This window comes from Ambystoma mexicanum, chromosome 10 (genome assembly GCF_040938575.1).
Source record: "Ambystoma mexicanum isolate Mex_15411 chromosome 10, UKY_AmexF1_1, whole genome shotgun sequence".
In the NCBI taxonomy this organism is placed as follows: domain Eukaryota; kingdom Metazoa; phylum Chordata; class Amphibia; order Caudata; family Ambystomatidae; genus Ambystoma; species Ambystoma mexicanum.
The window spans coordinates 744495066-744510264 of NC_090932.1; the positions used below are offsets into that span (position 1 = coordinate 744495066).

Sequence of the window (15199 nt, forward strand, 5' to 3'; positions counted from 1 at the left end):
AGGTTTAGGGTGTTCTTCCTTAGGGTCAGGTACGCCGAGTCGGGTGGTCCTCCCCCTTTTTCATGTGTGTTGAGTGTGAGCACTCTAATTGACTCATTTGTTTTGCAATCCTTTGATGCATTTTTGAATACCTACCTTCCTAAAAAACCGCATGGATGAGGTGAGAACATTTTGCTAAGTGTTGTACAGTACTACTTTTTTATAAGATTGAGAAACTGGTCATAATTAGAATGAGGGTAATAGTGTAAGTAGAGATCTTCAAGAGATTGAGGCTTTTTCCATCTAAACATTTCATGCCAAAGGAAAGTGCAAAAAAGACAACACTTCCGGAGAGAGTCCAGCATAGAACTGGCAGAATATGAGAAAGCAGAAGCAGCAGCATCAGTGTCTAGAGATACAAATAGGGAGCTTAAGGAAAGGAAGCTAAGAAAGTTGAAATAAAAGTAGAAGATTCAAAAGCTGAAAGATTGTGCCAAAGATAAATAACAGAGAATAGAGACTGGAAGGGCGTCAGAAGGAGGAGATAAAGAAACTGAAAGAAGTAGATGATCGGCTGAGACGATGGGTCAGACTGTAACTGGTGGAGTGTTATCCTGAGATGTAAAGATACAATCCAATTAAGAACAAGGTGAGGCGTAAGGATGCATGGAAATCTGGGAGTTGAAAAGAGTCAAGTATAGGAAGGAAGGGAGAGGGGAGGGGAGAGCTATGTGTAGTGAAAAAATTAAAATCTCCAATAAAGAAAACCCTCAAAGTACATGGGCGCAGACTAGATAGTAATGAACCCAGGTCATTGCAAAAAGTCGAAAGTGGGCTGCAAAATGGTGTGATTACCTGGGCATACAATAGCAGTGCCTGGAAAGTGCCTTTGTAGTACCTAAACACACACCACAACTGTTGGCCTTTTGTTTTTAACACGATTCCATTGAAGGATACACATACTATGTGCAAATGAAGTGGCTAAAGGCACACATGGTTAAGACAATTTTATTACACCACTAGCACATGTATAGCTGCAATTAAGCTATTACCTTTTGGGGTACTGCTTACAAAACAGCACTGACATATACTTCAACCTCACGTGTTGATGTTACCGCTTGATAAAGCTAGCTTAAAGTGATCCCAGAAAGATGTTTCTTTTGGCAGGGAGGGGCAGAAAGATGGTGGGAATGGCCAGAACATTAGCATGGTCATGGACAGTCAATGTTTGGGTAAATACCCAAACAACAGCAACAAGCTCTTGCCTCTCCTCATATCCCATGTCCCTCCTAGATGTACTCCAATGCAATACTTTCAGTTTATATGCCAAAACTAAAAAAACAACTGTCCAAATGCCAAATGAAATGAGGCAGAGAGTGCACTGATGGGTTCGATCCTTGAAGGATGGAAATACCAGAGCAGATTAAGGTAGATACAGCAACAGTTCTAGTGGCAGAAGCGAATGGCAAAGTTCTTGAGGTGTATACTGGTCAGCCTTACGTTTTCACTGGATCTCGAGAAGAAGAGGGGCAAACAGGGCTCGAGAAAGTGGCATTTAACTTTGATCGTCAAACCGGCGGCCGAGGGCGGATGCTCAATGATGACTTATATTGACCGTGCCACGAGTGGGGGAGGGGTGTGGGGGGTCACGTAATTGAATTGGCTCAGTCTTGGTGGGTGGGCCCTGCAGCCACAATGCGGCACAGTGGCCAGCCACCAACCAGTCCTAGTAGGTGGAGGGGAGCAGCACCTGCAGCCCCACCCCATACATTATTATTCTTACGTCCATTTTATTTTGCAGCGAAATACAATGGGACTGATTTACAAGGCATTGTTCAATGGGATTTTTCCATTTAAAGGAAAAAAATCATTTGTGAATAGCGCCCAGCATGTCTTTTTCTGTTGTTAACACTAATAAAAGTACTCTGCTACTATAAAAAAAAAAAACTCATACTAAGTTCTACACCACTGCTTATGATGTCACTCGCAACACTTCGGTTGAATCCATGCTCGTTTCTGATAGCTACCCATCTACAATTCTAAACACGCTCAGAAATAAACCTTGAGACTGGGTATCTTTCCTGTTTCTGCTTCCCATTATTTTTGCCAAGAATATTTGTAGACACTAAAACTACTCAAAACTGTTTTAGCTCGAGTACACGCTTTATTATTACAAAGGGGTCTCCTCAGAACTCTCTGCACTCAAAACCTCTTTCCTTCTTACCGTTTCTTCTGTTGAATGTGTCATTTTTTTCTTGTGAGAAAACATGTTCATCAGAGAATTCTTAAAGGACTTGCACAGGAAGAAATAAATGAACGGGTCGAGACATGCATTTGAAGACGATAACAGCAAGGTGCTTTCCTTCAAATAAAACAATACTCTCTCGGAAGAGCACGCAAAAAAGAAGTCCCTGGTCTGGCTGATAGTGTAGGGAATTCGCGCAAAATGGAAGGGGACAAAACACGTGAAAAACACAGCAATCACAATAAATACTTTCATATTTACACTTTTTCTGGGCCCCTTCCTAACAGATTTGGTCTTTTTGTATGAGTTGTATAGTTCCCTTGTTATCAGAATATAACATACAACTATGATCGCCAAATTAATCCAGAATATGAACTGGCAGATAAAATTGACAATCTCATGCCACACCAAACCAAATTCTGACTTCAGAAATGCACATTTCTTGACTTTGAAAACGGTTGTCTTCTTGTTTGTCAGGATCATGTTGGGGAGGGAGAGAATGAAAATGATGATCCAGATGGCAGCCGACAGGATCTTGGCGCACAGGAGGTCTCCGGGGCCAGATGTTTTGAAGGGATTGACGGTTTTCTGGTAGCGGTCTATGGTGATCAGTCCAAGGAATGAAATACTAATGTACATAGTGGAGTAGAATATCACTGACGTGACGCGGCAGACAAAGGCCCTCAGCGACCAGTGAGCCAGCTCGGAATCGCTCAGGATCTTGAAGGGGAAAGTCATGATCATGAGCAAGTCAGAAATTACCGAGTTCTTGAGGAAGATGATGAAGTTCGATTTGCTGGGGATTTGGAAGAAAATCCTCATTGCCAAGCCATTCATCACGATTCCCACGAAAAACAGGACTGTGTAGAGGAGAGGGAACACCACTTGACTGACGTAATTGTCTCTGGTGCAAACGCTGCCGTTGATGGTTCGGTTGGTGAAGTTGGATACCGACTGTAGTTCTGTGGAGAAAAAATACTTTGTTAGCGCGTTTGATTGGTCAGTTATAAACATTGTCATAGAATAGGTTGCCTCCTAATCTACACAAGGCACCTCTATACCTGGGGGGCATGCCCCTTCTCGATTGGACATTCCTTCATCTTCAAGGTGCTTGCTCAAGGCAAGATAGCTTATTCTTAGGCAAGAAGTTGAATGCTCAAAGAACATCTCGTAATTTGCTCAGACTTTATCAATATGCAATAAGTTCAGTTTAGCTCAATGTATTCATTGGTATATCACCACAATGCCACCCGTACACCGAGTATTTCCCAGTGGTGGTTAAGTGAAGTTCATCATTTTAAGTACTAACATAAGAATTAAGTACAGGTGTGACATATTAAAGACAATATAGATTAATATATCTACAGAATTGACGTCACCTTTCAGTTGAGGTTTAAATTAGATGTTTTGATTAAGCATTTATTCCAGACTCTTAACCAATTCAATTATTTGGGCAGGAGAAGAGAAACACAGGTCCAAGCACTGGACGGGAATTATGCACATGAGTTAGAGCCATCTATTTGGCATCCAGGAGATGCAATAAGGAAAGACCTGCTGAGCCCTTGGTGACGCTCATACATACTGCAGTATTAGCACTCAAGGGCCATGAACCCTATTACCAAAAACAGAAATGTTTCTGTGCACAGTTACCCTATGGCACATGAAGTTTCTATAGGGTAGTTTAATCCTGGCTATCGTGCCAATGTTAACACAGGTGCAGCCAGCATACATCTGGAACGGTTCTAGGTTAAAAGTTCGAAAACAAAAGGCTCGAGTGCCTTTTGTTCAACGGTAAAATGACCGAAAAAAAGGGTTGAATTAATATTTATTTATTTTTTATGGAGGGGGTTCCCCCCAACCCCCGTTTTCTTTTTATAAAAAAGTTTTTTTATATATGCTAAACTTAAAAAAATATATAAATAAATAAACAAATTGACCCTTTGCATTCGAACATTTGACCGGACACCATCTGGAAGAGAACCAGGGCTTCAACAAGGCGGAGGTGCAGTCTGTAATAGTACCCTTCCCATGGTGCTGTAGCAACATCAACATCATAGGCTCTTTCAAATTCCTCCAGCCATATTGCACGCTAAGTATACAGTCTTCATTTTCGTCACCTGTGGGGTAGTGTGCATTTAGCACAAGAAACAAGTACATGATCATTAGGAATGTCCTCACTTGCAAGTGTTGATGCCCCAGTGCACATGAATGTGTGACTGCAAACCCACTGGGTGTGAATTTGGTATTACATATTTTATTTATTTATTGATCACTTGTTAGGTGCTTATACAGGAAGCAAATACTGTTTCAAAGCGCCCGCATGTCAACAGGGAGGGGGCAGGGGATGGTAGACAATGTAATAATAACAAGGTTAAATAGTTAAACACAACAATATAAGAAGAGACAATGGGGAGGGGAAGACAAACCCTCTACGCCTTGTGAATGTTCAGAACGTGCAAGTGCAGAGGGGAGAGGAGTATGGGATAGGTGCTGTGGTGCTCTTTTGCTTTTCTCTATTCCCTTTTGCAATGCCAAAGTGCAGGCAATGATGGGCAATGCACACCATGTTAATCAGCCCTCCTGGCTGAACAACACACAAGACAGGCGTTTTATTAAACACAACACGCCAGTAGGATGGATGTGATTAGTATGTTTATACGCTAATCGTTACTAGATGTATGCAAATGATGAGATTTTAATGGAACATTTGGCAATTGGTGGTATGTTCTGAAACTAAATGAACAGTACACAAATTCAGAAAATGTAGGTTTGCAAGTAGGTTTGCAGAAAAAAGACTGCAAACGTAATGAAGATTAAAAGCATATGAAATCTCTCATGCAGAGGATGTGAATCAACACAACATAGTTGTAATAGCAGGCTTAGGAATATATAGGACGGCAATGTGAGTCCGGAGATGAAATGCCTTGCTTACACAATACATGTTCGGCACTTCAGCAATTGATATGGTGTAGTTTGTGAAGTATTCTTCTGCTGCCTCATTCACAGCCATCATGAAGAGGCTTTCTCACAAACACATAGTATGTGGCTGACAGCGGCAGCAGTTCTGCCCCGCAATTAGCAAGGGAGTGCGATGGATGTGGCAGTCTTCTCGTAATACCAAATGGCCTTTTGGGCTTACCAAACCCCTCTTTGGTGCCGAATATAAATTCATGCAACACAAGAAAAAGAGGGACAATACAATTTTTTTTTAAATTAAAAAAAACCTGTTAACTAGATTGCTATCCCTACCACAGACTCTAACTGTGCCTGGTGGTAATATCTCACCCAGAAAATGGTGATTTACCGCCTATCTAGGTGAGGGGCAGAAGTCGAGAAATGTTCCTATTTCTCTATCTCTACACAACTGATATAGGTTCGACTTCTGCCATTAAGCAGCTACAGAATTCTAACAGATCCTTGCTTTCATGTTTGATGGACATGCTGAAAGATGAAAGATCTTAGGGATCAGAATTAGTCGGGACAATATGGCAATGGCCAAAGGTCCAGTTCAATATGTTAGTGTGGGGCAGATTTTTGGGTCCAAGTTGACCAGTCATTCGGGTCAGTTTGATGACTTAATGCACTGTGTAGCAGTTTTTTTAGACCAAAGTTGCTGACCAAACATGCTTTCAAATGCACTATTTACAACACAGTTAACCAAACACTCCCCTTTGCTTAGCACTCAAATAGCCTGTTATGAAAAGTAAAAAATTGACATTGCGATTGTGGACCACTTTCTCATTGGCGCACATGCCCATGTTAACCCTGCTACGTATTCCAGAGAGCCCTGAGATGCATAGAGAGTATTCTTCTAGATGTCAACCCTGTTCGTCCTTGAGAGGGAGATAAAAAGAGGGAGGCATGCTAGAGGAAGCTCTTATGGCACTGATTAGTTTGCTTTTCTCTTTTCTTTTAGCAAAAAAAGTGATCAACATTTGTTTTTTATGTTTGGGGGATAGGGAAAAGGCATGAGTAGGGAGTCTAGCGGGTGGTCCCATTTGATTTATCATATTGTCATTCAGCAGGAGCAAGGTGAGATACCTTGAGGATAGTAGGAATAAGCTAGGGAGTAGGAATAAGCTGGGGGGGCTTGCTTTGATTAATACATAATACTGCATCTCGTGATCCACAAAATAAGCATTTTTCGGAGAAAGGCAGCAGGACATGTCTGCTAGCATCTAGTTTATAGCACACTTTATTTTATCCCCACTAGACTCAGCTGAGGGAAAACATTCCTGCAAAATTAACTGATATACCTACAGGCTGATTTGTGCATGGTTAGAGGAATGCGTGGCAGAGTGATGGTACACCAGTATATCCTGGAACATTTGATTTGGCGATAGGTATGAATATGCATCAGAAGCTGAGGGATAGGATCACTGTGGAGGCACATTTTGTAATGCACAATTAATTAGAAATGTGCTTTTCTGCCACAGGTTCTTGAAAATGACAGTTACTTAAACATGCAAGGGTTTTAAAACAGTCGGCTGGTGGGTTTCAGAATTTTAATTGTAGGTTTATCATGCATAGCCCTCCTAGAAGAGTATTGTTGAAAGGTGGTGACTAGTTTTGGACAACCAAATCAGTAGTAAAGCCTTACCTTTTATAGTTTACTTTCTTACATTTATGCCTTGTTGTGTTGGTGTAATTCAGTACAATATGTGTACATGTTTATGAGAGTTGTCTTGGTCTATAGTGCCTATATTGAGCTGTCTTGTATTTATTACAATTTTGATATTTATGAAAACTAATTTTCATATATTTTCCTTTTGGAAAAATTGATTTTGCTCTTGTTGTACTCTATTGTATAATGTACCTTGCATTTGATAGATGTATGTATGTTTGGAAACAGCATAGGACTGACAATTCCTTTGGAAATAATGTTTGTGTTCCAGTAGAAACTGTCCTGCTTCATACTGAGGGTTAGTGTGACATACGCCTGTTTATCGACTGTAAGTAAACAGCAGGAGCTTTATACTCATGCAAACTCAGAGGTAATGGGAATGATGGGAAATTGGAGTCTGTGGAAAGTAGTGGTAGCCCCATCACAGTTCCTCTATATTGGTCTGTGAGGAATTGGATGACCAGCATGTTAAGTCTTTTTGAAGAACCCATTACAATAAAAAGACACATTGAGGAACTGATGAAATGCCCAGATGCCTGTAATATTAAAAGTTTAGGGGAAGGTCGCGAAAAAACAGTAAAAAAAGAAATATGAAAAAAGGCAGAGGAAAATAAACCAGGAGGTGGGTCGAGTGTAGGTATGGTGAAAGGTGGCAAAGAATGTGCATTCGGAACCCTGGTTTTGTACCTGAACATTGTCTTAACCGAAAAGTGTTTAAAAGGGATGCATGTTTCCAGTGGTTTCAACACATTAAATAGTAGGCTTTCAAAATAAGGATTAATAACCTATGGCATAGGCTAGAGGATATTTCATTGGTAGATTTTGCTAGAGCCAGGTTTGCTTACTGGGAATTTGAATACCATAATTTGTTCACTGTGACCTCTTTTAACCCTTGAATTAGCACATATTTTGATAGAAAAACAATTCCTGGCATTATGACTTCCTTCTATATCATCGGATATATATAGCCGGTCAAGCGGCACAGCGAGTAGGCTCCCTTTGACATCCGTGCAGCGCCTGCTAACGCAGGTTCGAATCCCGGCAGGGCGAGGGTTCGTAGCGCTATGTAACTGCCAAATTATTATTATTATCTGCATCTAATTAAAAGATAATGGATTTACTAAATAAGGTTAATTTTGCATGGCTTATTATCCCTATAATGTTAATCTCACAAACATATATTTTACAAGCAAACATTCAATGCAAACTGTGTTTCTTAGTGCAGTATTGTTACAAAAATTACCCACGCAAGGTATTCTATTTCCTGCAGGTAAATGACAGGTCAATGCAGTATATATCATGCACATTGAAATAAACTGGTTGATAACACATATATGATCACAAGCTTTGTTAATAAATCTAGAATATAGTCTTAAATTACTCTTTTGTCTTGAGGGTTGGTGGGCAAATTGCATACTGTATGTGTATCTAAATCTGCTATTCGAACTTCTATTCTCAGAGGTTGAAAGGAGTTTGTGATAGTCTTCCCCTGACAAGCAGTTATTTTACACATTTATGTACCAATATTATTAGAGCCCAAAATACATAATATCCAAGAGACAGAAATGTGGGAGCTTCTTCCATGTGTTATAATTTTGTAGTGAACATGTAACCATATGAGATTGACACAGATGTCCCGTACAAATTCAACCTCGTAAATGTCACCAGAACTAATTAACCTTAAATTGGGAAGCTCATAAAATAAGGCTAAAACATACTGGGCCTCATTACAACTCAGGCGATAGCCATTCCCTTATTAAGGGCACGGCTGCCACCGAAGTTGCATTTTTTCCAGCACCCATGAATGAGTAAGAACCGGGTCCTGCCGAGCTCAGCAGACCTGTTAATTGCCACCCCCGTAGGGCTGAATGGGGATGGGGAGGTTGGATGCACCGGCACATACAGAGTTGTGCCGGTGCATCCGACGTGCTCTGCTCGCGGGTGCCGTTACACCCGCCAGGAAAAACCTGGCGGGTGAAATGGCACCCGCGAGCAGAGCACGTAGTATGGCGGTCAGGGAACTACGGTATCGGCATGCTTATGGTACTGTAGTTCCCAGACTGCAATGGTTGTAATGAGGCCCACTGTCTGTTAATTGGTCTGTCATCCTGGTCCTCAAACAGGCATTGTCCAGTGAGTATTTACAAGGGGGCAGGTCTTTAACTGAGAATAGTAACTTTAGCATAGTGGTCCTTTTAATAGATGCTGCCACATAATTCACTCTGCTCTTGAGATCTTGGAAATATGAACAGGCGCTAGCTTGAGTGTTGGTTCGTACTATATCTTGATGTAGACCACTCTTGTCCAGCAATCTTTGTCTCGTTTCTTCCAGAGTTAAGAATGCGGGACGTACCCGCAAGGGTAGGGCCTGCTCTGCTGCAGAAATGCCCATCTCTGTCTCAATGGCCACTATTTCTTCCCTCATGGGACAAGGGAGTGTCGCACTGGGGTTTAAATGGGCATCAACCTGGCCAACCTCTCGGTGTGACACACTCAACCCCCACAATTATAGTCTTTTTGCCTCCATAGTGAGGAAAACCAGCAATGTCGGAAAGGGTGCTTGCTAATGGTAGAACAGCCGAAGGACCAGAACCCCTCCCACTTGGAGCTTTGCCCTCCCTCCCAGACCGGAGGGCTTTAAACCTTTATCAGCAGTGATAGAAATGTCCAATGGGTCTAGTGACACATCAGAAGGAAGAGTAAAAATACTCGAATTTAAAGATATATTAGCAGCCTGAACCAATTAAAAAAAATGGGTATTGGATTTCTGCCTAGTTCCAGTTTTACTTTTTTGGAGCGCCTCTCTTTTTACCTCTCTTCCTCTGCATGATTTCTACCACCCTGGTGGGTAACACTGCAATGTACTCCAATACCCCTGTTGAGAGCGGTATGTCCGTCACTGAAACCTCATTACTTGGAGCACCATTACTAACTCTGAGATGAGATTTTAATTTGTGCAGGAATGTATGGGAGCCCTGATTTAGCGGTTTTGGGAATTTTTAATATTCTTGGATTGTTTCAGCTTTTTGATGTGCAGCACTGACATCTCCTTTGTTGAACAGATTCTCCTGCCATGCCCAAACTCAGAGACCAGCAGAGTAGTCATCTGTCGCCACAGTTGGTTCCTTGACATTACTTAATATGGAAAAACCAGGCACATTCCTTTCCATCTGCAAGGATATGGATACCTCAGCATGGGACATATTAGTTGCTCCCACCATCCTGTTTACATTTAAGTGGACCACATGTGTCAGGCTTACATCACCCCATAGATGGTTATGTGACATTGGTGGACTTGACAGGTTTGGATAAAGGGCCTTCCAACATAAGAATGGAGTCGTCACCCTGATTCATGATCATAGAGTTGAGTATATTCCTATTCCTATTCAAGTTACCAAAGATCAAGCATTCCTTGAAAGTTAGCTGAGAAACAATTGTAGATAGTACATGTTTTCCCTCCTTGAAATCCTCTCGGATAATTTTCGGACAATTTCACCAGGGATGTCAAAGTAAAATTCAATGTGTGATGAGTTGACCAAGGCAGGTTTACAACGTTTCCTAGCGTTGGGAATTGATTAATAGTATCAGAAAGGAGCGAGGGGCATTGATTAATAGGATCAGAAAGTGGAGAGGGACAATATGATAGGGCAGACGGCTTACATATTTTTGAAGAGTCTGAGGCAAAAAATGAAGTAGAATGTTACAGTCCTGAGTCTGGGTTATCAAAAATGGCAGGCGGTTGCTTCGGCCCAGTATCATGTTGTTAGGCAAGCAGCCCCTCCACTGAATCATGGCCCAAGCCCAGGACATCTGACTCATCTGACATTAGATATAAAATAGATCTGTGGCTTATACCTTGGGTGTGGTTTTTCCGAGCCTCCGGTGCTGCAATTGCAGGGCTTGCCGATCTTGAGCAAGCTTCACCTAAATGTAAATGTAAATTAAGAGGCATTTCCTCATCAATCCATCCCAGGGGGCATCCGTTATGTTAGTCAACAGTGACAGCGCTTTGCTGAGTAGGGTATAGGTATACAACAATCACACCAATAGTACTCAACATTGTTAATTTTGATTGTGTGAATCAGCCAGATCTCCTGCGCCTGACCACGGACTACCACTGACTGTCACTCTGCACCTCACTGGGAAGTATAATTTAGGTGGATTGTGTATTTATTTAAATATCACAATTCAATAAGTATTGATTGCGATTTGCGATTCTTTTTATTTGCTGAATGTCACTCTGCTGATTTTATTTGCTGATTTTCCACCTTTTAATGCCAGAAAATGTGAGGGGGAGACCATTCCACAATCTACCACATATAGGTTTGTGGTAAAAAGGGTGGTTTAAAATCAGCAAGAAAATAAATCAACGAAATGCATTTGTAGAAAGTGAGGAATATCATGTATACAGTCCAGAGATGTCAACAGAGGTGAAAGATTATATAAACATGGCCCAGGATTTTGCGTTTGTTAAATGTATTCTGCATCGGCAGTTGCTGAACAAAGATCTAGAATTATGGAAAGACAAAATTAGGTCAACAGTGTAGATCATAGAAACAAACCTTTCAGAAGAAGGTCATAGTCATTGCAGAAGCTGTACAAAGAAGAAAGGCATATACTCGCGAACTGTCAGCTCATCACATTTTCCTCCTAAAGTTGGGGATGGGTGGATTAGATGAAATGGAAGCTTACATACAGAAATCATGCAAACTGCTCAAAGGATATCAGCAGAATGAACACACATTGAACAAGTTAGTTATCAGTGTGGTCAGGAAATAAAACAATTGAATGAAGCCCTGGATATTAAACAGATGTCATAAAAGAAAAAACACAGAATCACTGAGGTAATACAACATTAATTGAAAGTATGCAGAGAAGCCAAACAATACTTAAAAAGAGATATTTTGAATATTAATAAAATCCATAGTGTTTTCAAACACATGATCAATTAAAGAGTGCATTAAATGCACACAAAACACTTACTATTTGATATTTTGAATTTAAAAAAGAAATTCAAAGAAAGTCAGGAACAAACTGCACAACTCTTTATAAAAAATGTGCATTTGTAGGATGATTTGGTCAGTTATTACAGAAAATGAAAACAGCAAAGAACACAGTTTGCCCATGAAAAAGACACAACTAGTCAGGAAATACACCAGCTCACTGTACAAATGACATACGCACATGTACAAGATTATCATAGGAAGGCATCTACACGAGAGCTACTGACAAGAATAGTAGAGTATGTGACATCAATAGAGACATCAGAAAATGTAATGAAGGATCTTGAAAGAGTAGTGTCACAAATTGAACAATTGAAGAAAGAAGCAATACTGGCCTCCACTATTATAGCATGTGAGTCTAGTCAGGCCAGTCTCATGGAATTTAGCGATTACTCAGTATAATATAAACAACAATTCAAGTGAATTGTTCTAAATTAAGAGCAGAGATTAAAAAAATAAGATGGGTTTGGAATCAGTAGTTAAAGTTCAGAGACAAATACGTTCCATGAAAGAAGGAAGACACCAATTCCTGACTACCTCTCTCCTGCCCAGATATTCTCTGAGAAATACTAGTGGATCTGAGGGACATTGCAAACATCAAGACATGAAGGGTGTCAGATAAAGCAGGTCCCAAACACAACAACATATACAGGAAGAACTGAGTTCCCAGTCAGATACAGAATAATATCTAGACCTTCAGGTGAGAGGTGGGAGGTGTGGCTCGATTAGTTTATTAGGAGTGGACAGGAGAGGAAATAATGGTACTCCCAAACAGAAACTTTGAAGAATTGTAGCAAAATATGTTGAGAAAACAAACATTACAACACATGATCCAAAGGAGAGATCAATTAGCCAGTGTGGCTAATTGAAGCCAGGAATGCACCCTAGAGAAGGCATTATAAAATTCCCTTTCCACAGCAGGGACTTTGAGGAAATCCCAGAAGCCCTAGGTAGATAGGAAAACATTGATTCTAAGCAGCAACATATTTATCAGTCCATCAGAAAAATGTTGAGCCCTCTTCCTAAAACAAATTACCAAGATAGCTTTCCTCCTCCTCCTCCTCCTCCTCCTTCTCCTAGGTTCCAGGATAACAGATCCCAGTACCATTGTGAATAGAGACTGAGAAATATGTACAACAATAGTTATCAGAATTGTCATAGTTACTTACATAGAAGTGACAATTACCTTCCATGGGAGGAACAGAGATATGACCAGTGACCACCCTGCAGGCCAGAGGGTGGAGAAAAGTGAAATTGTTGAAATAATAAGGTCTCAACAGGAAAATCCTGATTCTAACATTCACAGAAACATTGTCCAAACTAAATTAATAGTCTAGGGTGGACAATTTCAAGAAGAACATATCCTGAATAAAAATGTACAAGGAGAAGAGGAAAATGGGATGTGATTAGAAAAACATGCCAAGCCTTCAGAGGAAAGTTATTTCACCCCCCCCTCATTAAACATCCCTCTTCTTGTGGAAAAAGTGGCAATGGCCAATCGTCACCCCACTTCATTCCTTGATCTAAAATCAGAAATAGATGTTAGAGTGAAGTTTAGTGAAGAGAAAAATGGGACAATCACATTTGAGAACAAAGATGACTCAGTGGAGATAAGACACTTTCAATGATGGATTGGCACCTTCAAACTAACAATGAATCATAATTAAAGAAGTGTAACAAATGGTTTAAACAAAAGAATGAGATTAACTAACAAATTCTTAAACACAAGACGCAAAAAAGAATAAAAGAAAATAACCCCCATCAAAATGGCAAAAAATGGTGGGTAGTCCTTCATCTCCAAACATTTCTAGGGTTTGCAGTGCAAGCAGAGCCAGTCACCTGGAACATAAAAAGTGGGGATCTCTTAGTTTCATTTGTGAATTCAAAATGTATTTCCTTGACTGACCCACCTAAACCTGAGGTTGGGGAAGATGCCCATAAATTGGTGGTCTAACATGAAGTTATTGAAACCTCAAATAGGATAAAGATAGATTCAGAACTCTCCACTAATGTATACTTTATCTGTAAGATGCAAATGAAATATGAAAAGTTGTTCTCAGGAAAGCTTGACATTGCGAGACCTCTTTGATAATTTGAAGTAAGAAAGAAGGAAATATCATCCTATTACCCTAAAGCCTTTCTCCTGGGAATTACCCATATTTGATGCAAAGGAGATTCCAGTTGACAGGATTATCTAAGTAGAACTCAAAATAGGGTGTCAACAACTCATCCATTGAGTGATAGTTGTTTATTCTCAGGGAAATAATGAGTGGTTCTCGACTCTGCATGGAAATATACTGACATTTTATCCAGACCACCAGCGAGGGTCTCAGTCAACTGTGAATAACACAGGAGACAAAATAATTAGGCTAGCTACTATGCTAAGGAAATGAAAGGGTATATTATTCCACATTCAAATTATTGGGGGCAATGATCCAGTTCACTCAAAACAATGTTCAAGAGAGTAGATTTATCAGTGAGTAGTTGCTTAGAAAACTGTAGAAAGATTAAAAAATTCCCACCTTTAAACTAATAGATAAATGGAAATCTGGTCTTGATGCAATGGATTCAAAATACCTAATTACTTTCAGGTGTATGTTGAAGATTCTATCTATCTATCTATCTATCTATCTATCTATCTATCTATCTATCTATCTATCTATCTATCTATCTATCTATCTAGATTGAAAAAATACTGACAGGATCAAGAGAAAATAAGAGAACAGAGTGTGCAAGGGGCGTGAAGTGGAAGAACCTGAAATGAGAGAGAAGGTTGCAAGCGACCCGGCAAAGTGTACAAGTGTGCATGGGAAAGTTGGAAAAGATGCCAATGGGCATGGAAAGGTAGAGAGAGTGCAAGTGTGCCCGAGAAAGCTGGAGAAATTACCAGGGGGCATACACAGGACAAAAGAAAGTGCGAGTGTGCACAGAGGAAGTTAAAGAAGGTACCAGTGGGTACAAGAGGAGAGGAAGGTGCAAGTGTGCCGTAGAAGGAATGAAAGGTGCCAGTGGGCATGAGAAAGGAGTCAAGAAAACAGAAGGGACCAAGAAGGGGTGCAGAAAGCCCCTGAAGGTAAAGAGTTAGGAGCAGGAAATAAAACAGAGGAGTTAAAGCTCAGAGTAGTCGCTCTTAGGAAGATCGAAGAACTTGAAACACTCTGATGTTACCCCTTGAAAGAACTGTATATGAAAGAAAGGTACATTCTGAGAAATTGAACTAGTGTCTGAAAACACAAGAGGGATCTGAGCTTGGGGAAGGGAACCCTGAGAGGCCTAAAAGCTGAACTTGTATTTGAACTTGGAAGAGGCCTAGGCTTGGGGAAGGAAACCGTAAGTGTCCTATCAAAG

General features: G+C 40.5%; 1 protein-coding gene across 3 annotated transcripts in view; it reads right to left on the minus strand.

Moving 5' to 3' along the window:
* Positions 1-973: 973 nt before the first annotated feature.
* LOC138491707 (P2Y purinoceptor 12-like) overlaps positions 974-15199 on the minus strand; it is a 501915-nt gene continuing 487689 nt past the window's right edge. For all 3 annotated transcript variants that reach the window (XM_069618387.1, XM_069618388.1, XM_069618389.1), the window contains exon 3: positions 974-3186. In XM_069618387.1, the coding sequence (XP_069474488.1) occupies positions 2150-3186 (1037 nt within the window). In that variant the 3' untranslated portion in view covers positions 974-2149. The remainder of the gene's footprint in view (positions 3187-15199) is intronic.